A 26,107-nucleotide genomic window follows, 5' to 3' on the forward strand; every position below is an offset into this window, starting at 1 on the left:
ACTATAAATTAAAATTAAATTAAATCACCCAATTTGCTAGTTTTTAAATTTTAATATTTTATCCAATAATATTAATAAGGGTAAATTACAAACACCCCCGAGGTATGGTCAATTTACGAAAAAAATTCCTCTTGTTTGGATAATTATATCTACCGTTAACTATGTTTTTTCTTACACGTCCACGTTTATGGTGTCAAATTCAACATAATCATCTAGATTTCGTGAAATGTGCTCTAGTTTGTACTCGTTTTGTGTAAAAATACAGTTTCTTATGCACCACAATCTGATATATATAAGCCAAAAAATACATATTATGATCATCTTACTTCAAAATGTAAAGTTCGAATGGGATAAAACGGGTACAAAAGTAATAATATTTCATATAATTTCGAAGATTCCACTAAATTTGAGGAGTTGAGGGGTGGTTGTAATTATCCAAACAAGAGGAGGGTCTCGTAATTTGACCGTATCTCAAGGGGTGATTGTAACTTACCCTGATTATAATAATTATGTTGGTCCACCGCCGCATCAATTCTATGATAGGTAGGATTCAAAAAGATATCACCAGATGGCATTTGTACGGTGATTTTGATGAAAAACATTAATCTCCATTTGTCTTCAAATTAATATCTTTCTGATATTTTAAATAAATAACAAAATAATATTTATGAGATTTTAGTCGGCACTTTGTTTTCCACAAATTCAATGACTTACACAGTTGACCAGACTAGAGTTTGTTCGCCACTTCTAATTTCCAATAATCGATTAATATTCAAGTATTCAATTCTAAACACAAATTTTATGTTTCCATTTATCTTTGACTTAGAGACGTAACGAGACCAGACTCCATTAATTTTTTTTTTTGTTAATGTTGTTTAATTATAGTTAAAACAAATAAAATGTAAATTAGTAAGAAGCAAGAACAAGAAAGAAACATAGTCCGGCAAAAGTAGAAACTCGTGATTCCGAGATGCAAATAAAATAATTAGAGTATCAAAACCATTTTTTCGTGTGTCGGTTGCTAAATTGAGATCTAAAGTCCGGCTTATGTCTAATCATATGATTAATAACCAATAATATAGTTTATCATTTGCTTAAAGTATCAACATTGGTAATCATACTTCAAAAAAAATATATAAATATAATTTGGAGAAAAAGGTGGTTAATACAAATATACAGCTGCACAAATAATCAAATAAATATTCTGTCCGTGTTGAAACATTCCCTTGGTTATTAATCATCATCTCACCGAATTCGTTTTGCTGCGGCTAATGAATAACCAATAATAATATAATAATAATATTATTATTATTAATTTAATTATTATTTTTAGTTTGTTAGGTGAAGACGAGGGTGTGACGCGTGGCTGTACGAATAGAGTGTGCACCGCCAAAAGTGAAGTGTCGGTATCGGGCGCTACGGTTACCGTCAAATTACAGCTCTCCACGCGTTCCCTTTATTCCAAATTGGATGTGGGCCGTTAATTATTGGGGCTTAATTGCTAACCACCTACCCAACCCAATTTTAATTACTTAATTTATTTTTTAGTTTTTAACTATTTCAGAATTATTTTTATGAGAATTTATAATTGATGAGTGGGTTTGATTATATATAATATTATTATTAAACTTTACAAAATGATTCTTTTTATTTTTCATTTGTCAAATGTTTTTTGGGAAGTTATAGTGTAATTAAGAAGAAACTTTAGTGGGACTAACACCAAGACGTAATCATGAGTCCATGGCTTAGTGAGCCTTAATTGTGTCATTAGTCTTCACCCACCACAGTTAATTACATCCACTTCTACTATCACAATTTCATAGTCCTTAATGCTTATGTTAATAAAGCATAATTAATTAAAAAGCAAACACTTTATTGTAGTTGAGTGTAGTTATACAATTTCTTCATCATTCGTTATGATATTGTTAGTATTTTTAATCTTGAATTTAAATATTAAAAACTGAATTTGTCAGACTTGTAAGATTACTATGTATCACTTGTTCTAGAGATAATTTATTGCCAATATAAAACAAAAATAGACTTATTGATAATTGAAATATATACACAGATAAGATCACAGGTTCGAGTTTTGAATTATTCTTTTTTTTTTTTTATAATTAGTATTATTATTATATATTTATTTAAAACTGATTGAATGCTTCCTGTTACGTATAACACAATACAAATGCATAACGTAAACTGAGACGCAATTGGACAAATGATGATGACGTTATAATTAGGATTAATTCTTCATTTTATTTTTTACAAACATAAATTACATACGACGTCGTTTCACCATGTCGGTATTTTATCATCAATTACTAAGTGAATTTTTGTTTGTTGTGCCATCAAATCTATAATAATAATACAATTTAATATTTATTTTCCTATCATTTTCTGATATACAATTTTACAATATTAATTAATTAATATATCTTATCAGCAAAATAGCTGTGACAAAAATGTATCCATTTCCCTGTCGATCTTTCCTAAGAAGTGCATTGTAGTTTTCCAATTAAAGAATGGATAATGATTTGCATTTATTTATGGCATGGTGAGTCAATTATATATGTATTTATATATATAATATATTTATATTTATTTATAACTACGGTTCACATTATGTGATTATACATGAATATGAAGTTATTAAATGCATACATCAATTGCTAAAAAGGAAAAAGGAAAAAGAAAAAGAAAAGTGAAAAAGAAGAACATCAACTATCATATGCATGTGAATAGATCTTAAATGCAATTTTTTTATGGCAAACTTTTATACCTAACAAGTAACCGAAAACCCTAAAAGAACAACCCCTCCACGTTTCATTCTTCTTTCTAATTAATTATTTCTGCAATTTCACATATTTGGATTATATTTTTCCCATAATATAAGAGATTTTCCATCATTAATAGTTTTTTTTTTCTTTCTACAAATTATAATTAACTCAATCTATTTAGTATTTACTTAATTATTCAATTGTCGCGAAGAAATGTGGAGGAATTATTTTGTAAAGAAAAAAGAAGCAAAAAAATATAAATAATCATACATAATAATAACTTTGGGCTTCGTTTGATTGTCAATATAAAATTAGCCCATTTGTATTATTGGACAGTGGAAGATTCAATAAGAAATGCATAAAAGTCAAAATAAACTATGATAACATAGTATTTATTGGTTGACTCGATAAGTTATCTAGTTAATCAAAATTAATGTTTCCAACTAAACGAGGCATTGGTGTACGAATGTTGGGGTGATTCTAGATGACAAAATTATACTCACACACTTCAATTTAAAACGGGTGGAAGACATTTTCTTCATTTATAGTATAAATCATGTCTTTCAAATAGAATTTCTTTTCAATAATTAATTGTATCTAATTAAGTATATGTGCCTTTCAATGTATTTAAGTGATCTTCAAATCAAATTGAAGTTTCGATTTGATGCAAACCAGACTAATTCAACACCAAAATTACTAAATAAATAAATTAATTAACCATGTTCACTTACATAAACAAATTAATTAATTAATTAATTAGTGAACACTGAACACAATCAACATTCTAAATACTACTTATATAGTATTTCATAAATAGAATAAAGAAATTAAACAACACAAATAGTCAGAGTAAATTCCGCAATCCGACGTGGAATTACAAAAAATTACGAACTTTAAAAAAAGTCAAAATAGAAAATAATGAATTTGGAATGTAGACAAAAACCCATTGACCATAAAATATCAAAGAATATAATAAATAAATAAATGCAAAGAAGAAAATCACATAATAAGGCCAATCACACCACACATGATCGTCTCTTCTCTTTCTCTCTCTGTGTTCTCTCTCTCTCTCTCTCTTCTGAGTTGTTTCGTTTGCACCTTAGATTACGGTACCATCTTCCGATGTAATAAAATCAACAAAATTTAATTTAATTAAAAAAAAAAAAACAGCTCCCTTTTTTTCCCTTTTGCCACCGTACAATTACAATATACATATACAACACACAAATTCGCCACAGAGAAAAAAAGAAAGAACAAAGCAAACGAGCGGCTGAGCGTTAATGGCAACTTCTCTCTCTCCTACTTTCTCTCTCTAAGCCCATAGTTGGGTTCTCTCTCTCTCTCTCTTGTGTTTTCTTTCTTTCCTGACTTTGTTGACTTCAAAAAATAAATAATATAATTCCCCCACCTATGTGTGTTTTTCGAGCAATGTCAAGCGGCGGAGCCACCACCAATTCAGGAGCCAACAACAACGCCACCCAAATCCTCGGTGGTGCAAGCGTCACGCACCACCGCCGCCGCGTTGCCGAGCAGATGAACGACCCGGAGAAAATAGATAAGCCCGCAGGCGGGGGCGCCGCCGATCAGGCGGCGGTGCAGATCGCTCTGGACCATTCGAAGAGCGATGTGAACGAGGAGGCATTGTTCAACAACGGCAACAACATGATTTACCAGCACCACCCGGTGGTGAGGTATTTCCTTTCCCGGAAAAGGGTGCCGGAGAATTGGGTTTTGTGCGTGGAGGAATGTTTGTTGAGTGCTTGTGGCGCTTTGGGTTCTTTGGCATCGAGGAAGAATATCGGCCGTACGGTTTTCATGTGCCTTATATTGATGGTGGTTGTGTCGGCGTTTCTCAAATTTTCCTTCTTCATGGGCGGCGGCACGGCGGTGGAAGCCGGCGCCAAGATTGCCAGGATGGAGAACCAGATTTTGTTCATACAGAATTTCAAGAATAATTTGCTGTCTAATGCCCACAGCGCAGTTTTTGATTCGGAATCTTCTTCCGGCGCCGCCGGTCAGAAGCGGCAGATGAAAGAATTTCCGGTGAGTTAAAAACTAAAAATTTTGATCTTTTTTTTAAATTTTTTTTTAAAGTGGAAAATTGAAATAAAATAAAACTGAATTTTTGAAGTTTTATGGAATTGCGGTCAATGATTATTGAATTTCTTGGATTAATGATTCTGATTTTCTAATTCAGGTATTTAATGATTCAGATAATCACCAAATTTTAATTGAATCCTGATAATTAATTCAACTTTCCATGTTTTTTTCCAACCAGTGTTCCAACTTTAAAAAACTCAACAGACATTCAAGAATGGGTGAATTTAATAATATTATCCTGGGAATAATATCATTAATTCATGGGTTTTTTTTTAATATTTTATAATTTAAATAAATGGAATAGTAGTTTGGAATTTTAAGTTGTTTATTGACCCAAAAAGAATGTCAGTGGGGACGGCAAATAAATTGTAGCCAGACAGAAGTTTCCTATAATTGCTATCCATGTGGAATTCTACTGATTATTTGACCGTTGTGCTGCTATTTTTCCCTATTATTTAACAACCAAAATAATAAAATAAAAGGAAAAATAAATAAATAAATAAAATATTTGATTTTTTTTAATTTAATTTTATGGATTATTTCTTGACAGGTACCAGAAATATGGATGAAACCAAACAGCGACAACTATTACCAATGTATAGCTCGTCCGAGGAATCGCATACGTACGTAAAGATTCATTTGTTATGTGCAAACGAATTTTTTTTTCTCGACATTTAATTTAATTTAACTGTTTTTCGAACTCGTTCAGGGACGAAGGCTGCAACGAACGGCTACATTTTAGTTCACGCGAATGGCGGATTGAATCAAATGAGAACAGGGGTAAGAAATTTCACCGATAATATGTTTTATTTCGATCCCCGTTTGTCGTTCGACCATAGCCGTACTAACTTTTTGTTTCGATTTTTTTTTGAAAAATCCCAGATATGTGATATGGTGGCAGTGGCGAAGATTATGAACGCCACTCTCGTTCTTCCTTCCCTCGATCATGACAGCTTTTGGACAGATCCTAGGTAACGGTTTGGTTATTCTTGTTACTTTTTAATAATAATATGTCGTATGTTTTTATATATTTATTTCGTTTCTTTATCAAAACAGTGATTTCAAGGATATATTTGATTGGAGGCATTTCATTGAAGTGTTGAAACAAGATATCGAGATAGTCGAAAAATTGCCATCGAAATATGCATCGAAGAATCCCTTGATTAAAGCACCTGTCTCTTGGTCCAAGGTATAGTACTAAAAAAACTAACCATAGTTTACTTCAGATTCTTGTTTTTTTTTTTTTGGCGTCGAAGATTAACCTCAAAATGCTCGTTCGATAGGCAAGTTACTACAGAGGAGAGATTCTTCCTTTGCTAAAGAAACATAAGGTGATCAAATTCACCCACACAGACTCGAGGCTAGCAAACAACGGCCTCGCTTCCTCTATACAGAAATTAAGGTGTCGAGCAAATTACAAAGCCCTTCGCTACACCCCGGAAATCGAGGATCTCGGAAAGAAATTAGTCGAGAGATTGAGAGACGAAGGAGAACCCTTTATTGCTCTTCACTTGAGGTAATTAAAATAATCTTTTATGTTTATATAACTAGACTAGGGGTAGAAATCGGACTGATTGGACCGTAATTAGCATTTTCGGAAAAATTCTAATTTTTTTCGGAAAGTGAAAAAAAACTAATTCCAATTCCGTTCCCAAAAAAAATTGGAAAAATCGGAATTTCGAAAATTGGAAAAAAAAACTTGTTCCAAAATCGGAAAATTTCGGTTCGGAATAGGGCAGAATTTGGAAATTCCAACTTTTATTCGTTTGTAATATGAAATACATATTATATTGATTTAAAATGTTATTTTGGGGAAATTTTCGGAAGTTTTGGAAATCGGAATTCGTATATATTCCAATTCCGATCGAAAACAGAAAAAAAAAATCAGTAAGAATTGGAAATTGGAATGAAAATGGAGTTCCAAAATCGGAAATTATGTGCTAATGTCTATCTCTTTTTTTTTTTTTATTCAGGTACGAAAAGGATATGCTAGCGTTCACCGGCTGTGACCACAACCTAACGAAATACGAAGCCGAAGAACTGCGTGTAATGCGGTACAACGTGAAGCATTGGAAGGAGAAAGAAATCGACAGCAAAGAGAAGAGGTTACAAGGGGGATGCCCAATGTCACCGAGAGAGGCAGCACTATTTCTCAAGGCAATGGGGTACCCTTCTTCCACCAAAATATATATAGTTGCGGGCGAAATCTACGGTAACAACAGTATGGCTGCTCTCGGAGCGGAATATCCCAACGTATACTCTCACTCAACCCTCGCAACGGAAGAAGAGCTTGAACCCTTCAAGCAATATCAAAATCGACTAGCTGCATTGGATTATATTATTGCATTGGAGAGCGATGCGTTCGTTTACACGTATGATGGGAATATGGCTAAGGCTGTGCAAGGCCATCGTAGGTTCGAAGGATTTAGGCGAACAATAAATCCCGACAGGTAAATTTCAAAAAAATTCAATATATTTTAACATAATATAATTACGGGTGGAAATTCCGATCGGATTGGAACTAGCATTTTCGGAAAATTAATTCCAATTTTGATCCAAAAAAAAATCGGAAAAATCGGAAATTGATGTATTATAAGTGCAATTTTTCGGAAATTTTGTCGGAAATTAAAATCGGATCGGAAATCGGACTTTTTGGTCCGATTTGCACCCCTAAATCGACATATATAAATATATATGTGTATACTAAATGCATTGCTTTTTTTATTTTCAGGTTGGAATTTGTTAAACTGATTGATTCATTGGATTCGGGCTCGATTTCTTGGGAAGAATTTGCTTCGGAGGTGAAGGGCCTACATTCGGAGAGACTCGGTGGGCCGTACCTAAGACAACCGGGGCAATTACCGAGGCTCGAAGAGAATTTCTACGCTAATCCATTTCCTGGATGTGTATGTAATAAAGATCAACGGCCTGGTGGTTCGACTAGCGCTGCTTCACAAAGATAGGTTTATTTTTTTTAATTTTTTTTCGGGTTTTAGTTTTATAGTAAAAAAGAAAAAGGAAACATCGAAAACGAAATCGAATACTGTATAGTACACAATGTGAATTGAAATTGGTACAGGTAAAAATGGGGTGTACCATAGCAGGAAAAAGGGTCACACAATAGGGAGAGAGAGAAAGAAATTAAATGTGATCTGATTAATGGTTTGTGAGGTGTTGTTACAATTGGTGAAAGATTAAATAGCACCAGCCTTTTGTGAGCTGAGAAGTTGGTTAAATATTTTTGGTGATAACACACACACCACAGGGTGTAAAACTGTGTAGAGATAGATAGATACAAATGTTTTTTGTTTTCTTGCTTCAGAGAAGTACAGTACATATAATTTATTCAATTTATTTTTTCACTATTTATTTGTGTTCAAGCAAACATTATTATGAGTATACTTCACATGCTCTGCAGTTCTTGCAAGAAAGTTGTAAAATTCTTGCTATTTCGATTTTGTTATGTAGTCTCCCGTCTTGTTAAAAGTTGCCACTTCGTGACTCGGCTCAACTAGGACTTTCTCCAGTGCGCCGTTTACGGTTCCGACGACTCCACTGCCCGTCTCATTGGAGTGGAGTACATCGTATCGGGTAATATCTTCGAGAGTTTATCTCCGGATGAACAGAAACTATGGCATTCCCATGCGTACGAGATTAAATCAGGGTTTATGGTGAATCCTCGGGTACCAGAAATGGTTCTGAAACCCGAACTTTTGCAAATCTCTCGAAGACCTACGACAAGTTTTGGTGTACGTGGCAAACTGAAATAGGTGATAAGCTTCCGATGGGTTGGCCGACGCTAATGATGTCGTCGCAGCCGGTGAATATTGGGGTGGTGCGGCTGGAGTTGGTGGCGAAAAAGAACGAGAAGTACAACATATTGAGCGAGGGTTTGAAGAAGTCGAGGATTGAAATAGAATGAATTAAATGATGCCAACAGACCATATTAGCAAACATGGAATCTTTAAAACTTTGAGCTCGTGACTCGTGAGAAAGAGTTGGAGGAGGAATCTTTATGACATTCTATGTAGCACGGAAACGGGGATACGGGGAAACTGGGAAACGGATACGGGAAAGGGCATGTTCCAAAAATGGGGATACAGGAACTTGGGGGAAATTTGTAAATATTAAAAGTGTAGGGGTTATATTTATAAATATTCTATTTAAAAAAAGTATTTATTTATATATAAATTCTTTTTTAGGGTAAATTAGTAAATTACAACCACCCCTAGGTATGGTCAAATTACGAAACCCCCTCCTGTTAGGGTAATTACGACCACCCCAACTGTAAATATTCTTACACGTTCATCCTTGCGGATTTCAAATTTAGTGGAACTTTCGAGATTATATGGAATATTAGCACTTTTATATCCGCTTTATCCCATTCGACCTTCATATTTTGAAGCAAGATGAGTATAATATGTGTTTTTCGGCTTGTAGATATCAGATGTGCATCATAAACTGTATTTTACACAGAACGGGTACAAACTATAGCACATTCCACGAAATCTAAATGGTTATGTTGAATTTGACACCATAAGGATGGATGTGCAAGAAAAAATCATAGTTGAGGGAGCTAGATATAATTATTCAAACAAAATGGATTTTTTTTCGTAAATTGACCATTAGAAGTGATTGTAATTTACCATTCTTTTTATATATTATTTTATTTTATACACACATATTCAAAATAATTTTTTCTATCAACTATCAATTTGCAAATTGATCATTAAATCATTTAAATAATTTGAAATAACATAAAATATTTTAAAATTTGCTATTCAGATAGGTTTCTAACTTTTCAAAAATTACAAAACAACCCATAAAGTGTTGGACACGTGTCTTTCGAATTTCCGACACAAAACACATAAACATTAACATGTTGAAATTTGAAATTTCCGTACAATATACTCCACATGACATTGCTTAACAGGGAAGTGATTAATGTAATTAATTTTTTTATTAAAATAAAATCACAATTACACGTAAATAAATTCGACATAATTAATCATTCACACTGAAAATAAAACCGGCTCAACGGATTCCCGAAAATCACTCGACCGGAATCCTAACTTCATTTTTCCTAAACGGCGGCAGAGTCCACGGCGGGTTATACCTAGCCAGCACAAAATCCCCGGCCGCCTTACACCCATCTCTCTCCAGAAACTCCGTCAGCTTCTTCACCTTCTCCGCCACCACTTTCTCACCCGCCACCCCGCTGAACGTCACCACCGCGTACTTCTTCCCCTCCTCCTCCCTGATCACAACCCTCTCATCCACCGGCCGCGGCGCGTCCTCCGCCTTCACGTACGTCGACGGAAGTATAAACCCCATCGTCACCAGCTCGCCGCCGGACTTGGTCACCACCGGCACGGTCATGGCTATCTTCTCCGACGGAGGCGGCGCCTTCGTTATCACCGGAGTTGTCATGGCGATGCTCTCGGCTTTGGTGTTCTGGGCTTTGCCGAATGCGCCGATGTAGTTGGCTAAGATCGGAAAACCAGCATCTTTGTCGTTTTTCAATTGGGCGGGATCGTAGGTTATTTCGGCGACCACCGCCGGCGGGTATTGTCGGATCTCGTAATCGTTGTTGGAGGATACGACGTCGTACTTGGGAGTTTCAACACCGATTTTCCCGAACACCATACCCATTTTTTGTAAATATGTTTTGGGAAATAAAAATATTAAATGTTTGAATTGTTTCTGTATAATGTGCTGATATAAATCAAATATATATAGATACAGATTGAGTGATTGAAGTAGGAAGGTTCTTGGAATTGAGATTTACTTGAGGAAGGAGTAATTCGGAAAAGCCTTCTCAGTTTGACTGTGAGGAAAATGAATGGCGAAGAAATAAGGGTACAATTGTGGTATCAGTTATGCCACGTTGCTCACACATTAAACCCCGAATTCGTATTTATTTACTTATTTTTATTTATAAATGTGCCTCATTATTCGACGGAACCTATGCTACACTATCAAGTCCAACCAACGAATCAACTTATCTTGCATAACCATATAAATTAGGGTAAATTACAAACACCCCCTGAGGTATGGTTAAATTACAAAAACCCCCCTCTTGTTTGGATAATTACATCTACCCCCCCTCAACTATGATTTTTTCTTACACCTCCACCCTTATTGTGCCAAATTCAATATAATCATCTAGATTCCGTGGAATGTGCTCTAGTTTGTATTCGTTTTGTGTAAAAATGCAGTTTTCGATGCATTACAAACTGATATACACAAGCTAAAAATCACATATTATGATCATCTTACTTCATAATGTAGAGTTTGAATGGTATAAAACGGGTACAAAAGTGATAATATTTCATATAATCTCGAAGATTCCACTAAATTTGAAGAGCTGAGGGGGTGGTTGTAATTATCCAAACAAGAGGGGTGTTTTTGTAATTTGACCATACCTCAGGGGGGTGTTTGTAATTTACCCCATAAATTACAACCATCTCCCTGAAGTATGATCAAATTACAACAAATTCCCTCTTGTTTCGGTAATTACAACCACCCCTCACCTATAAAATTTAGTGGAATCTTCTAGATTATATGAAATATTATCACGTTTGTAACCGTTTTATCCCATTTGAACTCCACATTTTGAAGCAAAATGATCATAATATGTGTTTTTTGGCTTGTATATATCAGATTGTGATGCATCAGAAAATGTATTTTTACACAAAAACGAGTACAACCTAGAGCACAGTCCACGAAATCCATGTGATTATATTGAATTTGACACCATACGGGTGGAGGTGTAAGGAAAAAAACATAGTTGAGGAGATAGATAGAATTATCCAAACAAGATGAATTTTTTCGTAAATTGACCATGTCTCAGGGGATTGGTTGTAATTTACCCTATTATATGAAGTGATAACGATGAACTTGATTCTTCAACAAACCAAAAACACTTTGGCTAGTAAAAAACATTCTTAAATCATTCACCGAACCATGCATCTACAGTGTTGAATAATACGAGTATGATGGTGGATTGAACTGTCAAACGGCAACAAGCAAGCAGGCCCACGACGAAATCATTCATGAGTTACTATTTTAGATAGTGTTGGCCCATTCTTTTACAAATTCTAAGGACATTGGATTTGGGCCTATTAAAATGACAACCAGAAAAGCATATTTCAAATATAAAATTACATTGACACATATAACTAATTCGACATATTTTAGAAACATATAATTGTTACATAATGCCTCAACATTTTAACGAACCGGCCCAAAACTAAGTCGACCGGAATCCTAACTTCGTTTTTACGTCAACGTCACCAGCTCGCCAGCAGCCTTGGTCACCACCGGGAGTCATGGCTATTTTGTTATCTTCATTTATAATTTTAATAAGACAATGAATTATTTGTCTGAACAATTCCACTTAGGTAATATCAAAATCATATTAACACGATTATGATACCAAAGTTAATTTTTTATTCTGGTAAAATAAATTGGTTGAACGTAATTGAAGAACTCTCTTAATTCAAACTGGTGGAGATTTCAAGCATTTGCTGCAGGATCTCATGAACCCCACGGTTTAAAGTAGCTTAATTAATTGATTGATTGCAGAAACTGGATTACATCAAATCATATACAAAAAATGATAATTTAAAAATCATAAACTAATAAGAGAACTCAAAAGATTAGTAAATACTGGAAATATTTGGATTTCAGAATCACGAAATTGTCATCAAATCTTTCCAAGAAAGAGCAGACAGACAGCGTGTATTATTTGACATCATTAATCCAAATTAAATTTAAATAAAATATATTAAAAAAAAAAAGGGTGGGGGAAGCAGATCTCAGAATATGGAATATTCCCCGTGAGTTTTCTTCACTGACAATCAAAGTGCAAGGATAACATTTTCACAGTACTCATCTTCGATACTCTTCCTCCCATCAATCCTTTTTTTTTTAAAAAGAAATAAAAATAGCGAAGGGATCTCAGAAATGCAAAGTTGATCTTCAGATCCAAAATGGACAATCAGATAGATAACGCAGTTTTATAAAACATCACCGATCCAGCGCCAAAAATCCAAAGATAAATAATTGAATCGAAAAAACAAAACCAAATGAAATCAACGTAGAATCAAAAATTCCCGTAAGAAATAGAATGAAGTTAATTTAATCTCGGAGGTTTCATTTCAACCAGGCTCGGCAGATAAATTAGCTTCTTCGAGAACGGATATTAAAAGGGGCGATCGAGAAACCCTAGGGCCTGTGATACGACGTCGCAAGGCGTAATTATAGGGGCATTCTGCGGCCCACTGGATTGGACCTAATTTTATTCATCTAGAGGCATTCTGCAGCCCACTGGATTGGGCAATTTTGCAGCCCACTGGATTGGGCCTAATTTTGCAGCCCAATCTATGTGTTATATATAACTGAACATGTGTCAATTGACTCATATTCAATTCTACTCGCCAACAGTCGCTAGGCCGAGATTGTCACATATAGTTAACCTAGTCTGATTTACGTCTCTCGTATAATTTATAAATACGAGAGTGTAAGTTTACTAATTGCACCTATATATATGATAGTGTACGAGAGTGTAAGTTTACTCATTACACCTATATATATAATAGTGTATGAGAGTGTAAGTTTACTCATTATACCTATATATATGATAGTGTAGATTTATTCGTTGCTCCTACGTTATCCAAAAAACACTATGTATATAATAGTGTATATAATGTTCAAATAGGAAGAAACACCATACATTATAGACAATCCAAATAATTGAACTCTTATCTCTTAAAGATTCATATTTTCTTTCTTTTTTTACCAAGAAAATCCAATTCATGTTTCTTACTTGTATTCACTAACAAAATCACTATGCAAAAGCAATAACACTATGCAGAAGCAAAAAGTTAAATCCGAATGAAGTTTCTCACACATGAATAATACTTCCAAAATACACAAGAAAATTCATAATCATTGAAAAAAATTAATATAGTCCCAAGATAGATATAAACCATACATCTTCTCAAAATGAAGCTGTATTTCAATGATCAAGCCATACATAATAGGATGATATTGCAAGAATGGTTGATCATTTTATTACAGCACCATACCAAAAACCACAAGACTCTCAAATTACTAGCAAACATGACATGATTTACAAACAAGAAAACACACACTCACACACATACACATTGTCTCTAATCTGCAAATCCCAACACCTACTTCTTACCATCTTCGACGGTTTTCTTATCTAACGAAACGCCCGATTTTTTTCCCTCGAACTCGTCTTTTTCCACAGCAAATTCCTCAGGCACGACTGGTCGCCTATTTCCGAAGACAGTCCACACAAACAGCACCAAGAAAGCCCCCAATGCACCGCATCCAGTTCCGAAAATTAATGCAGCAAATATTCTTAGAGCACAACTATCACTTCTCTTAGGAACCTTAATCTCGTCTCCCTTCTCTGAAAGACCCTCCGGATCCATTGGCTCTGAGTGCATCCAATGCGGCATAGTTCTTGATTTGAAGCTCCACGAATAAATATTAATCTTCTGCGAAGAATTCCCACTCGACGAACTCAATCCCACGCTAACATTCTCGTTCCTCCACATTCTCGACAAATCAATCGGGTAAGAGAGCAACGGATCAACCGGCCGATTTTGGCCCAATTCACTCAACCTCACTTCGAATCTTTTACCACTCGCTTCGTAATCGATCCACGCCTGCAACTTCTCTCCGCTGTTTAGCAACAACCTTACCGACGAAGCATTGCTCACTTTAACAGAGACAAGGCTTTCGACATCTAGCCCGACATGGTTGCTATTCACATCGCCGTATTTTTCATCCTTAAACGTGTCGAATTCGACTGCAAGAAACTTTGTTTTTCTCTCCCCCAACATTCCCATAGACCCACCATCGAATAAATTCAAAGGAAACCCAAAAGGGAGCATGACAAAAGCCAAGCCATCCCCTTTTTCCTTAGACATAGAAAAAGCAAAGTAACTTGAAAAAGACACCATTTTTCTTGATTTTCCTTCAACAAGATTAATGGGTTTCTTACAAATGAATCTCCCAGAAGTAAAAACCCCAGAACCAGACATTTGGATGGATGCATTATCCTTAGCAACCTTAGCATCCCCAAACAGTGAAAGCTGGGACCCAAAGTTTGAGTCTTTACCAAAATTCTTGAAAGAAAAGGTTATATTTGGCTCGCCATTGATAACTTTCAAGAAAATATTAAGTAACAAGAAAGCTAAAAAGTACCTGGAAGAGGAAAAAACAGCCATATTTGATCTGGGTTTTTCTCTATGAACAAAACTGTGTGCTTTTTATTCTGGATTTACAATGGGTTCTTGGAAAAAGCCCATGTAGGAAGAAGTAAATGGTGAAAGCTGGATTTTTTAATGAATTTTTCTAGGGTTTGAGAGCAGAGGTATGGAAGAAGCTTGGGGAAATGGGTAAGGGATGGTGGGTGGTGGGTGGTGGTGGTGGTGGTGGTGGAGGGAGGAGAGGGGCTGTGTTTGGGAGGTTGTGAAAATTAAATACGTTTTTTTTTACTTGTTTCTGCTACACTGTCTGTTTCACTTTTTTTTCTTTTTTTTCTTTTTTTTCTTCAGAGTGGTTGCTGACTGAGGGAATATAATATGAGATTCTTTACGATTATGCCCTTGTATTATTCTGAATTTGCAGTCATGGTCCTCTTTTCATTTACATTTTGCTCTCTAGTGCTTGTAGTGTTGCACTTTTGAGTTGTCCTTTGAAGATTTTATAAAAGAATTATGTAATGTCAAATGACCAAGAATAAGACAATTTAATAGAACATTTAGTTTTTCAAAATCAATGCTTCATACCTAACCACACATTATTAATTATTTAATTTCATAATTGGATTTAATTAATAATTTCTTTTAGTTATTGAATATTCAAATTTATTGTGAAAATCGAAACATTTGAATTATTTTAAGAAAAGTATATACAATAAAGATAATTGCTACTTCTCTCTTAAGTCCTAACATAGTAATATATATATACGTGGGGTAAATTACAACCATCTACTAAGGTAGGGTTAAATTATGAAAAAACCTTCATGTTTGGATAATTATAACTATTCTTAATTATGAATACCCAACAGGGGTAGGAAGATTCATGAGGGGTTTTTTTGTAATAATTTCATCCGCTCTCCTGATGAAGGACGTGTAAAAAGATTCATAGCTAATAGTGCGATTGTAATTATCAAACAAGAGAGATTTTTTTATAATTTGACCGTAACTTATAGATGGCTGTTATTTACCGCATATTTATGTGTGAGTAGTGATTAGTGAATTGATCACTGTTTACTGTAAAGCCTTACCATTAATATCTTTATCAAACTTTACTTAATATTTTATATATATATATATATATATATATATATATATATATATATATATATATATATATATATATATATATATATAAAAGAAAAAAAAAGATACGTTGAGCAGTGAAACGTATATAAATACTACAGTGACTTCTTGGTCTTCACCCGACAATAAATAAACCTGCTCTGAGCTTTTTGGCTACTGTGATTACTCTAATCACCCAACACTTCTTTTAATTTCCTGCAATAATAATTAATAATAATAAGCTTTATAATTATTTATCACACACACACACACAGCAAACAGATAATAACCGCGTGCATGCTCATTGTCTTCTTGATTGATACAACGGTCTACTCCATGTATAATACTTACAGACAAATGTGTATCTATAAATACTGTGTGTTTGTATAAAAGAAAAGAAAAAAAAACACACACACTTGAAACAGATATATATGACAGCTTGGCATGTGGACCTTTAGTTTGAGGAAGAGGACGGCTCACTGTATTTGTTTAACGAACTTTCTTTGTCTTGGTCATGTGCCTCTCCCAACATGCACATGTACATTTTTTTCATTTTATTAATTATTTATTTTCACTATTTGCTTAATTAGCTGTTTTTTTTTTCATTCTCACATTTTCATTTAACTGAAATGCTAAATCCTACACTATTTTTACCAAATCATGCACATAATTAAAAATATTTATCTTTCTAAAATCTTCTCTCTCCTTTCCCACCCTGCTTTTTTTTTCCCTAATTTTTTCACAAAATCACACACTAAAAATATCCCTAGCATTCCAAGTTCGAATTTGACAAAAAATTTAACATGTTCAAACTAAAATAATTTGGAATTTGAGGAAAAATTCGAAATAATATGAATTTGAATAATTAAAAAGGCTTAATGAAATTGAATAAATATTAAATAAAACGGAGCTCATTTTATTTTATGATTATTCACGTAAAAATTATTGAATTTTGAGTGTCTTGGATAAAATTATTTTAGAGAGAATTTTGGTAGAGAGATAATATTTTTTTTTTTAATTTATGTGTGGGATTTAGTAAATTTTAGTGTAGAATTTAGCACACCCCTTCATTTAATTATCATAATATTTAGTTATTTGTTTAATGTACTATAGTTTATTACTAAATATACTAGCCGAGGCCCAACCCAAATTGGGCCTGGCTCTGGTAATTAAGTACTGAGTGGTCCAATTTGTACCTTATTTTATTTATTATATTTTACCAAACACATACATTGGTTGAAACTTTTTGTCCAATAAGAAATCAAGTATTGCAATTAATGCCTCATTATGACAGCTAAGGCAAAGTTAAAGAGCTTTAATTTTGGTGGGTCCCTACCCACTTAAATTTATATTCGATTTTTTGTGGTGTGACTTTTGGTTTTTAAATTTATTTTCATTAATGGAGGAGAATTGTTGCCAAAAAATCGTGTTTGGTGACTCAAATTATTAGTTCCTTTTTTATTGTCTGGAAACTCCCTACTTTTAGGCTCGTTGGTTTGATGCTTTAAAGAATGATTAGATTAGGATTAAGATTAGGTGGTCTTGTGAAGAATATGTATCATAAGTATTATGTTTATGGTTTTAAACCTATTGATCATGTGCAATGAATATCCTACAATACGAGGATAGTAATCTGCTCTGATCATTGCTTTAAATTTGAATTAACCATAGAAAATCATTTAAATAATCTAATGAAAAACCCAATTATTTTATTGTCACTCGAAAAAATAAAAATCCAACAAAAAAGATTCACTAGAAGGTATGACAAAGCGTGATAACATAATATTTTCAAATCGACCCAATAAGTTATTGGGTTTGCCAAACATCAAACAAACGTCCAACTATTTAATTAATCATGGCTAATCATAGCTTATCTCTACCATTTCAACAAATCCAAGTCACTCCCAAAATTAATAAAAGATTTAATGACCACTTAAAAACCAGAAGGCCTGACATACATTTCTCTACATATTCCCTCGGAGTGTAAATATTACAACTCAGATCCTGTAATTTTAACTTTTATCACCTTCCTATCTGATCTTACAACAACATAAACAGACAGACTTTAACAACACTAAGACAAATTTCGTGATAAACTAATCTCAACGAGCCTATTTAGTTAATCATGGTAGCATTTAATTCGAATTTTCGAACATCTAGTTGCATGTTTATTGTCCTTGAGTTTTTTTTCTTTTTCATTCGTATTTCCTGTGCATTAATATATGATTTACCATCTAAGAAGATCTGCAGTAATTGCACGTCAATTCATCTCGACGGTAATTTCCTTGGCATCAATATCTGCTAAAGTTTCCTTCCCAAACAGTGTAAATCCAACTGTTGCCTGCAAGAATTCTTAGATAGTGAGACCACATAGACGCACGATTATCGCCAATTTAATTTAAGCTCGAGGTATAACTTTTGGCAGTTTACAATTCGATTTCAGTTTCTATCTGTCCATTCTAATTTATTATTGTTTTCAAAGTTCTTGTTCTTGAACAAGAACTCGATTGATTTTTTATCTATTAAATGGTTGCTCGTTTTGGGGGCAAAAGTAAAAACTTCACTACGTAAATAAAAGGATCAAACAAGAGTACATACCAGCCCCGTTTTCTTATCAAGCTTCTTAAGTGTGCCTGAAAATCCGGCAAATGATCCAGATAAAACTCGGACAGTTGAACCAGTTTTCAAGGAAGTAGATTTTCCCGCTGCAGCAGCTTTTCTACCTCGTACACCACTCTTTGTCTGTGTAACCAGAGGAGAGTCTACAGCCCCGTTTTTCTTCGCTTCACTCGCTTTTAGCTCTTCTTCTTCAAAAGCTCGATCGGCTTTCTCCTGCTCTTCCTTTGCTTGCTTTTTCATTGCTTCTATGTCATCTTCATCTACTGCCCTAGGTAGATTTATCTGACGCTTTCTGCACATTTCAATATTTTATCTATCTCCCATCACTACATGCAAAACGACAACGAAAAAAAAAAAAAAAAACCATGCTTCGCAATAGTTTACGGTTTTGTGATCGATTCACAAGCATCAACTTTAGCAATATATATTCATAATACGACTATGCAATATTTACGTCATGCATTGCAATTCGTTATAATGAACAAGAGAGAATGCTTACGTATTTCCGACCTTGGAGCCAATAAACCCTCCAACACCGTCACATTCTCTAATGAAGTCGTGTAACTCCTTGTTCAATACAGCTCTCAGAAACACGCATCCGGGAAATAGTGGTTTCGGTTTTACAGAGATGATTCCACTCTTCAATTTTTTTTTGATTTTCACCGATGGAAGATAAAGCTGCAGATCACCATTAATCCACAATCAGAAGAACAAACAAACATTTCCAGCTTCAACTCTACTCAAAATTTGAACAAACCCTAAGCAAGGAACTCAATTACAGCAATTTCAATTCGATCCATTCAACAACAAAAAAAAAACATAATAAGAAGAAATTGGAACAGAAAAAACAATGTACCTTGAAATCCATACTAGGGAAAGTTCGGATCATAGCACGGGCCATTCTCTCGGCGGTTTCTTCACCCGTAACCCTAGAAACCCTAATAACCCACCATTGCTCCCCGAGCAAGGCGAGGTTATCCAAATTGAGCTCCTCCGTCCACGAGGCGTAGCGTTTGGTCGGCTTCTTGATGAGCTTCGTCTCGACATCGTCCTTCCAATTGTACGCAGGTTTGCTCTCTCGTCTCTCGTTCCTCATCTGCCTTCTCTCTCGACCAGTAAGCGGGCTTTCATCTACAGAATTGAGAGTTACAGTGATAGTTGATAATTTAGGTTTCGTAAATCTGGGTTTAATGGCGGTGGAGAAAGGGGAGAAGAGGGGTTTTGGGTATGGGCAGTGACTCCATGAGAGGAGCCCTTGCTTCATCTTCTTCGTTGAGCTTCTACAGCTGATGATGCTTCTTTTTTTAGCTTTGCTCTGTTTTGAGAATTTGGTTTTTGGTAGTGGATAACGTTGCTGGAGAGAGAGTGAGTATTTGGGCTTTGTATCGGGCCTATTTGGATCCAGCCCGAATTTGTAAAACTAATTCTTTATTGGGCTGGACTTGTTTACTATATTGTTTAGGGTAGAAATTGGAAGGATAGAATCGTAATTAATACTTTTTAAAAACTTGATTTTTTTCATAATAAAAAAATTGGAACGGCGAAAAAATTTCGAAACGGTAATTTTCGGTACCGGATCAACGAAATTCAGAAGATTATATTTTTAATCACCTAAAATATAAAATATGTTGCATTTATTAAATTATAAATAGTTTACTTCTTTTGGACAAATTGAAGTGTTCACAAATTAAAATGGGATCGGAAATCGGATTTCTCATATTTATTATGACGACAATCCTACAAAAATAAAAAATCGAAGTTCTTGAAATTCAGAAAACAAAACATATAACATAATTCGGAGTTTTAGAAATTCGGAATGAAAATAATTTGTCACCTAATAATTTTTAATTACTTAACTCATAATTGATTTTTTAAATTCCTTTGATTGTGATTTTTGATATATTTTTCTCCAGTCAATTTCCAAATATTTCATTTTTAGAAAAAAAATGAAAATATATACGTATACACTACAACTTGTATTAGGTAAAAAATGTTTTGAATTTTTTACCAGAAAATTAATAAAAATAGTATCAAAATTATTAATATTATAAGATTTCCAAAAAAATCAAAATTTATTGCTTGTTGAGATTTTTTTCCAAATAACAATATTAAATAGTAAAAAGAAAAATATTCAATATTAAAAAGTTGAAATATTTGGTCAGAATGAATACAATTCGAATCCGATTGTGGATCCAAATAATTAATTTTGGAGGGAAAGTAAAAAAAGTTAACCCCAAAAATCACCCGCTAAAAATAGCTGAACGAACAATGGAGCAAAGCTTACCTCCAAAAAATTTGAAATGCTCCCGCGTACTCTTCTCCCTCCTTCGTTTTTTCTATTCCCTCTTTCACACTATTCAACACACCGTCTCTCCCATTTTTTCACTCTATCCCAATCTCGCATCTGCATTTTATTCTCCGGCGGCCGATGGGAAAACAGGTGGAAAAGGGGAAAATGGTTAAGCAAAGCAGATCTAAGAAACAGGAATTCGTGGGCAAAGGTAAGGTAACCCCTGTTCAGATTGCGTTCATCGTCGATCGTTACCTTTCCGACAATCGTTACGCCCAAACGCGCACCGCTTTCCGCTCCGAAGCGTCAGATCTGATTTCCAAATCGCCCGTTCAGGAGGTAATTTCGTAGTATTATGTTTATTTTTTTTCAGCTGAAAATCTGTGGTCGAATTCGTTTGATTTATGGATGTTTTTTTGTAGGCTCCGAAGAGTTTGTTGAGTTTGGGGGCGATTTTGGAAGAGTACATCACGCTGAAAGAGACGAAGGTGTGGGTTGACCAGGAACGGTGTCGTTTGGAACAGGAAAATCTCCGGGTGCAGAATTTGCTTAGCGGCATGCAGGGTGTCATGAACGCCTATAATTCCGGCGGAAGTGGCGTTTTCACCCCTCCCCTGCCGCTGCCTCCGCCGCCTGTTGGATCTGCGCCTATGTCTTCCCTGGCTGAAGCTACAGTTGTTGGGCCCGCAGGTAGCAATTTTGCCCTAATTTTTCTTCTTAGTTGACTTAGATCTGATTAATTTGGATATCAAAATTGGCTTATGTTCTTCTTAAATTGGATCAAATTTTCCAGTTAATAGACTAATTGTACACCATTCATGTTTTTTTTCTTCCTGTAATTGACAATTTATTTATCACTAATCTCAAAAACTGTGTTGTTCTTCAGGCTACAATCCCATGTACAACACCCCAGCTATGATGTCTACATCCAGGCCCTCCAATAATCGAAAACATCCGGTCGATTTCTCGACGCCTGTTATGTATCATAACACAACAAAGAGAAAACAATCCAAGTGTGTCTCAGAAGGTCCTGCCCCTTCCAAGAAATCTCGCAGAAGCACGCAATCCAAAGGTATATATATTGTGTTTTTTTATTTTATTTTTAGTTCAAGTGTGATGCTTGTGATTGGTTGGTGCTGATTTGTTGCACGGTGTCATCGCAGATGTTAACTCAGAAGAAAACCAACAAAAATCAGTGATAACTTCTGCGGCTCAGTCGTCTGCTTGTGATAATGCTCGAAGCAATTCGCCAGTACAAGGATGTAACAATGTGGCTAAGTGTCTGTTCAATCAAGAAACTCCATCTCCTCCATCTAATTCGTCTTTCCCCAAAACACCCCCACGAGCATCTTCTTCTCAAGCTGAAAAGTCAACTTCCCCGTTAGAAAATCATTCAACTGCTACTTCCAGTAAAGAAACCACTCCTCAAACAATCACATCTTCGAACCGCACAATTATCTCTTCGGAGACTATCCGTGTTAGCCCCAACAAGCAAATATCTTATTACTCGATAGAGAAGAATCACACGTTAACTTGCTCACCGCTGAAAACCAACTCGAAGAGGTCTAATGTGAAGGAACACGTTAAGGGAAGGCTCGATTTTGGCACTAGTGAAATGCCGGTGATTCCAGAGAACCAAACACCGGAGGGTAATACCTCTACTTCTGAATCGGAAAAAGAAGGGGATATTCTTGGTTTGGATTTTCCTAATTTGGATGCTTTGGGTGTGGATTTCAACCTTTCAGAGTTTCTATACAACTTTGATTTAGGAAGTGATGGACTCGATTTATCTTCGAACGAAACACTTGATGATTCTTCTCCAGATTCTCATTCAGGGTACGTAATTGCACTGTCGTTTACATGAATATTCCTCATTGTTTTTTTTTCATATATATATAAATAATCTAATCTACGTGGTTATTTCAGGTCACCGCTTACTTCCGAAAACGTTGAAACGGGTACTAGACAAGTTACATCGGAGTTTACATCCACCATTTCAGAATATCGTAGTGAGAAAGACACGAGTTTTGTCGGTAAGAACTTGAAAAACTTCAGCCTTGCTTTTTTTTTTTTCTTCTTTTTTTTTTCTTTTTGTTTCTGCTATGAAACATCTAAGTTTAATTTAGTGATCCGATTGTATGTGAGCAGGAACAGATACTGTTGCAGCTATGCGATCTGTCACAAAACGTATTAGAATTGTCAGTCCTGGTAAATTTCTCCATCTGAATTAGGCTCGACTAAATTTATTATTTACGTTACAATCCATAACTTTTATCTGACGTAGATATTTGCTTCGTTTGCAGTTAAAAACACGAGGCAATTCGGGTCTGGAGAACCCGTCCAATAGAAATTAACTGAAGGAAACTATTGTCTTAACCTGACATTCTTACTTAGTATTTGATTATACTTACATTCATATTTCTCATGTTCCCACTCTACTGAGGTTTTAACAATGGTGTATAGGAAAACAATCTTCGACGAATTTTGTTAAATTCTTAATTAAATGAATGAATCCACAAATATTTTGTGCTACTATTCAAATAAATACTTCTCTAGTTTCTCGACTTCATCTGGGCTTCCAACGAATATCGGAGTACGCTGATGAACCTGCACAAAACAGAATCATGATTTTATTTTTTAATTTAAAAAAAAAAATCCTTAAATATTCCTTATATGTTATTTAATTTACCTCGGTCGGTTTAATATCGAGTATTCGTCGCCCTTGTCGATCAATTGACTTCCCACCAGCTTGCTCTATCAAATAGCTCATAGGTGCACATTCATACAACAGCCTCAAATTCCCATTCTTGCTATTTTTATTGTCCGGATTTCCATAAATACCCCCAACAAGCAACATTCGATGAATCTCACCCACTAGACAACCTATGTACCGGCCTGAATAAGGCTTCCCATTCGGCCCCGGTTTTCTCAAGTCATCCAAGTACTTCTTCAACTTCTCATCAAACAAATCATAATTACCTTCGTTGAAAGAGTATATTCTGTTGGAATTCGGAATCTTGATGTTTTCATGCGTAAGAACAAATTCTCCGTAAGTCGGATCCAATGTGAACGCATACACTCCTCTCCCTATCGAAAGTGTGAACACCACCGAACTCGAATATAGGCAATAGCCTGCCGCCAGTAAGTTGCTTCCCGGCTGACAAACACTCACTATGCACTTTTCTTCTGCTTGATCGAGCTGTTTTTTTTTCAAGAAAAAAAAATACAAAACACATTATAAAAGTGTAGATAAGTTAGGCTTATACAATCGTTTAAAATAAAGGAATTTACGGTGGAATCATCGTCTAAGTCGAAGATGCATTGCTTATCAGGGCCGTAAATACCGAAAATCGATCCGGTGGTTAAGCTAGTGTCTATATTAGCGGAGCCATCAACGGGGTCGAACACTACAATGTAGTTTCCGGAATAAGTCTCTTCGACGGCAACCGGTACATCCTCTTCCTCCGATGCTATAATCCCGGTTCTGCCACTCGATCTCAGACAGTCGCAGAACAACTGAAACATACAATATACAAACATTACTAAATAATTCACCTCATCAAATACAAAGATCAATTAATGGTTGAAAGAAAACCTCATTGGAAATGACGTCGAGTTTTTTCTGGTGTTCGCCTTGGATGTTGATTGTGCCGTGAGCTCCGGTGAGATTGATGATGCTGGATCTTTGGAGAAGAGAAGCTATTTGTTTGCAGGCTAATGAAATGCTGGATAGTACTATTGTCAGCTCTGCGTCTATGTGGCCTGATTGTTCTTGCTTCAGTAGCCATGTTGTTAGGTTTTCGATTTGGTATCTGTTTTTCTTGATTTTCGCCGGGGTTAGGGCGGGGGCGGCGCCGCCGATTTCGACGGCGGTGCAGCTTATTCTGGGATGGGAACTGCTTCTGGGATTTGGTTGTGTGCCGCCGTGTAGGCGGCGGCGGAGATGGGGAGGAGAGAGGCGGGAGTTGGAAAGAGTGGGTGAGGCGGAGGCTGAGCGGAGGTTGTTGTTCCACCGGAATGTGGGAACTGCTTCGGCCATTTTTTCTGTTTGTGATCTCACTGTGTGTGTGTGAATGATTGGAGGTGCTTATCTTTGCCAATTGTGTGAACATGATTGGTTAATGGTGGGAAGATTGAAATTACTTTTGATTTTGTCTGAATGAATTTGTACTTTATTCATATTCACCCCTCCCTTTTTAAATTGGGTAAATTACTGTCAACCTCTGAAGTATGGTTAAATTTACGAAAAATCTCTCATGTTTGAGTAATTAGAACCATTCCTTAAGGCTTAATTCCACTTTGCACCCTTGAAATATACCATTTTGGCACTTTGCACCCTCGAAATAAATTAGTAGCACTTTACACCCTCGAAATACAATAAATCATGCATAATGCACCCCAAATGAATTTTTAAAGCTAAAAAATATAAATTTAATATTTTTAGTGATATTTTTTTAGAACGCCAAATGTCAAATATTTGTTTTATTCATCAATCAAATATGAGTATCGTTATTTGTATCGGTATCTATATCAGTAATGGTATCGTAATGATAATAGCAATGATAATGGTAATGGTAACGGTAACGGTGTTGGTATTGGTGTTGGTATTGGTATTGGTATTGGTAATGGTAATGATAATAGTAATGGTAATGGTAACGATGTACTCGCCTTTTATACACGGAAATTAAACCTTCGGTATTTAACTTTTTTCACTTATTTTGGCTGAATTTGTTATCTACATGAAATAATTTTTTTTTTAAACTTTGTATTGCGCATTGATCTTACTATTCCGAGAACTTTTTAAAATTAAATATTTATTTTTATGATGAATTCCCCGTGCAACGCACGGGTGAAGTACTAGTTTTTTTAGAACGCCAAATGTCAAATATTTGTTTTATTCATCAATCATTTTGAAACTATAAAGTTTAAGAATAAAAATACATTTCATCAACATA

The 26,107-nt window shown here is 35.0% G+C and overlaps 6 protein-coding genes, 1 long non-coding RNA gene and 3 other non-coding genes across 10 annotated transcripts; 3 read left to right on the top strand and 7 right to left on the bottom strand.

The window, feature by feature from the left end:
- The first annotated feature begins 3,759 nt into the window (after nt 1-3,759).
- LOC105953022 (O-fucosyltransferase 19) lies at nt 3,760-8,242 on the top strand. Its single transcript, XM_012976637.2, has 8 exons — nt 3,760-4,820; nt 5,428-5,500; nt 5,587-5,657; nt 5,760-5,848; nt 5,934-6,066; nt 6,161-6,393; nt 6,851-7,327; nt 7,609-8,242. Exons 1-8 carry the CDS (start codon nt 4,188-4,190, stop codon nt 7,838-7,840), a joined length of 1,941 nt encoding a protein of 646 aa, XP_012832091.2. The 5' UTR covers nt 3,760-4,187; the 3' UTR covers nt 7,841-8,242.
- A 1,573-nt stretch (nt 8,243-9,815) lies between these two features.
- Nucleotides 9,816-10,747, bottom strand: SOUL-1 (SOUL heme-binding family protein). Its single transcript, XM_012976636.2, has one exon. It carries the CDS (start codon nt 10,527-10,529, stop codon nt 9,930-9,932), a length of 600 nt encoding a protein of 199 aa, XP_012832090.1. The 5' UTR covers nt 10,530-10,747; the 3' UTR covers nt 9,816-9,929.
- A 1,219-nt stretch (nt 10,748-11,966) lies between these two features.
- On the top strand, nt 11,967-12,662 carry LOC148767236 (uncharacterized). Its single transcript, XR_016033898.1, has 2 exons — nt 11,967-12,162; nt 12,465-12,662. It is a non-coding gene; the product is annotated as an uncharacterized LOC148767236 (long non-coding RNA).
- LOC148767237 (small nucleolar RNA snoR27) lies at nt 12,558-12,646 on the bottom strand. Its single transcript, XR_016034170.1, has one exon. It is a non-coding gene; the product is annotated as a small nucleolar RNA snoR27 (small nucleolar RNA).
- A 26-nt stretch (nt 12,663-12,688) lies between the features above and the next one.
- Nucleotides 12,689-12,786, bottom strand: LOC148767238 (small nucleolar RNA snoR26). Its single transcript, XR_016034171.1, has one exon. It is a non-coding gene; the product is annotated as a small nucleolar RNA snoR26 (small nucleolar RNA).
- Nucleotides 12,787-12,831: 45 nt separating this feature from the next.
- Nucleotides 12,832-12,921, bottom strand: LOC148767239 (small nucleolar RNA snoR27). Its single transcript, XR_016034169.1, has one exon. It is a non-coding gene; the product is annotated as a small nucleolar RNA snoR27 (small nucleolar RNA).
- Nucleotides 12,922-13,810: 889 nt separating this feature from the next.
- Nucleotides 13,811-15,636, bottom strand: LOC105953020 (lectin-like protein LEC). Its single transcript, XM_012976635.2, has one exon. The coding sequence runs from the start codon at nt 15,143-15,145 to the stop codon at nt 14,078-14,080; it is 1,068 nt and encodes a 355-aa protein (XP_012832089.1). The 5' UTR covers nt 15,146-15,636; the 3' UTR covers nt 13,811-14,077.
- A 2,489-nt stretch (nt 15,637-18,125) lies between these two features.
- PTAC13 (plastid transcriptionally active 13) lies at nt 18,126-20,219 on the bottom strand. Its single transcript, XM_012976634.2, has 4 exons — nt 19,719-20,219; nt 19,362-19,540; nt 18,842-19,154; nt 18,126-18,584 (listed from the first exon to the last, which is right to left on the bottom strand). Exons 1-4 carry the CDS (start codon nt 20,124-20,126, stop codon nt 18,504-18,506), a joined length of 981 nt encoding a protein of 326 aa, XP_012832088.2. The 5' UTR covers nt 20,127-20,219; the 3' UTR covers nt 18,126-18,503.
- A 915-nt stretch (nt 20,220-21,134) lies between these two features.
- LOC105953017 (uncharacterized) lies at nt 21,135-23,697 on the top strand. Its single transcript, XM_012976631.2, has 7 exons — nt 21,135-21,491; nt 21,575-21,842; nt 22,039-22,224; nt 22,316-22,988; nt 23,079-23,185; nt 23,301-23,360; nt 23,456-23,697. The coding sequence occupies exons 1-7, from the start codon at nt 21,291-21,293 to the stop codon at nt 23,497-23,499; spliced, it is 1,539 nt and encodes a 512-aa protein (XP_012832085.2). The 5' UTR covers nt 21,135-21,290; the 3' UTR covers nt 23,500-23,697.
- On the bottom strand, nt 23,473-25,304 carry LOC105953018 (fructose-1,6-bisphosphatase, chloroplastic). The gene is made up of 4 exons (XM_012976633.2): nt 24,748-25,304; nt 24,444-24,668; nt 23,842-24,351; nt 23,473-23,759 (listed from the first exon to the last, which is right to left on the bottom strand). Exons 1-4 carry the CDS (start codon nt 25,189-25,191, stop codon nt 23,685-23,687), a joined length of 1,254 nt encoding a protein of 417 aa, XP_012832087.2. The 5' UTR covers nt 25,192-25,304; the 3' UTR covers nt 23,473-23,684.
- Between the last annotated feature and the right edge of the window lie 803 nt (nt 25,305-26,107).

The sequence above is a fragment of the Erythranthe guttata genome, chromosome 10 (assembly GCF_056151865.1).
Source record: "Erythranthe guttata isolate IM_541 chromosome 10, IM_541, whole genome shotgun sequence".
Classification (NCBI taxonomy): Eukaryota; Viridiplantae; Streptophyta; class Magnoliopsida; order Lamiales; family Phrymaceae; genus Erythranthe; species Erythranthe guttata.

Bases quoted from the DNA above. Each gene is read 5' to 3' on its own strand.
- SOUL-1 (XM_012976636.2), bottom strand. From the start codon at position 10,529: ATGGGTATGGTGTTCGGGAAAATCGGTGTTGAAACTCCCAAGTACGAC.
- LOC105953020 (XM_012976635.2), bottom strand. From the start codon at position 15,145: ATGGCTGTTTTTTCCTCTTCCAGGTACTTTTTAGCTTTCTTGTTACTT.
- LOC105953022 (XM_012976637.2), top strand. From the start codon at position 4,188: ATGTGTGTTTTTCGAGCAATGTCAAGCGGCGGAGCCACCACCAATTCA. The intron at 5,658-5,759 runs GTAAGAAATTTC...GAAAAATCCCAG, and splicing joins TGAATCAAATGAGAACAGGG to ATATGTGATATGGTGGCAGT. The intron at 5,849-5,933 runs GTAACGGTTTGG...TTATCAAAACAG, and splicing joins AGCTTTTGGACAGATCCTAG to TGATTTCAAGGATATATTTG.
- LOC105953018 (XM_012976633.2), bottom strand. From the start codon at position 25,191: ATGGCCGAAGCAGTTCCCACATTCCGGTGGAACAACAACCTCCGCTCA. The intron at 24,352-24,443 runs GTAAATTCCTTT...AAAAAAAAACAG, and splicing joins ACTTAGACGATGATTCCACC to CTCGATCAAGCAGAAGAAAA. The intron at 23,760-23,841 runs GTAAATTAAATA...TGTTTTGTGCAG, and splicing joins TCGATATTAAACCGACCGAG to GTTCATCAGCGTACTCCGAT.
- LOC105953017 (XM_012976631.2), top strand. From the start codon at position 21,291: ATGGGAAAACAGGTGGAAAAGGGGAAAATGGTTAAGCAAAGCAGATCT. The intron at 21,843-22,038 runs GTAGCAATTTTG...GTTGTTCTTCAG, and splicing joins TACAGTTGTTGGGCCCGCAG to GCTACAATCCCATGTACAAC. The intron at 23,361-23,455 runs GTAAATTTCTCC...CTTCGTTTGCAG, and splicing joins TATTAGAATTGTCAGTCCTG to TTAAAAACACGAGGCAATTC.
- PTAC13 (XM_012976634.2), bottom strand. From the start codon at position 20,126: ATGAAGCAAGGGCTCCTCTCATGGAGTCACTGCCCATACCCAAAACCC. The intron at 19,155-19,361 runs GTAAGCATTCTC...TGAAATGTGCAG, and splicing joins GGCTCCAAGGTCGGAAATAC to AAAGCGTCAGATAAATCTAC. The intron at 18,585-18,841 runs GTATGTACTCTT...GAATTCTTGCAG, and splicing joins TTGATAAGAAAACGGGGCTG to GCAACAGTTGGATTTACACT.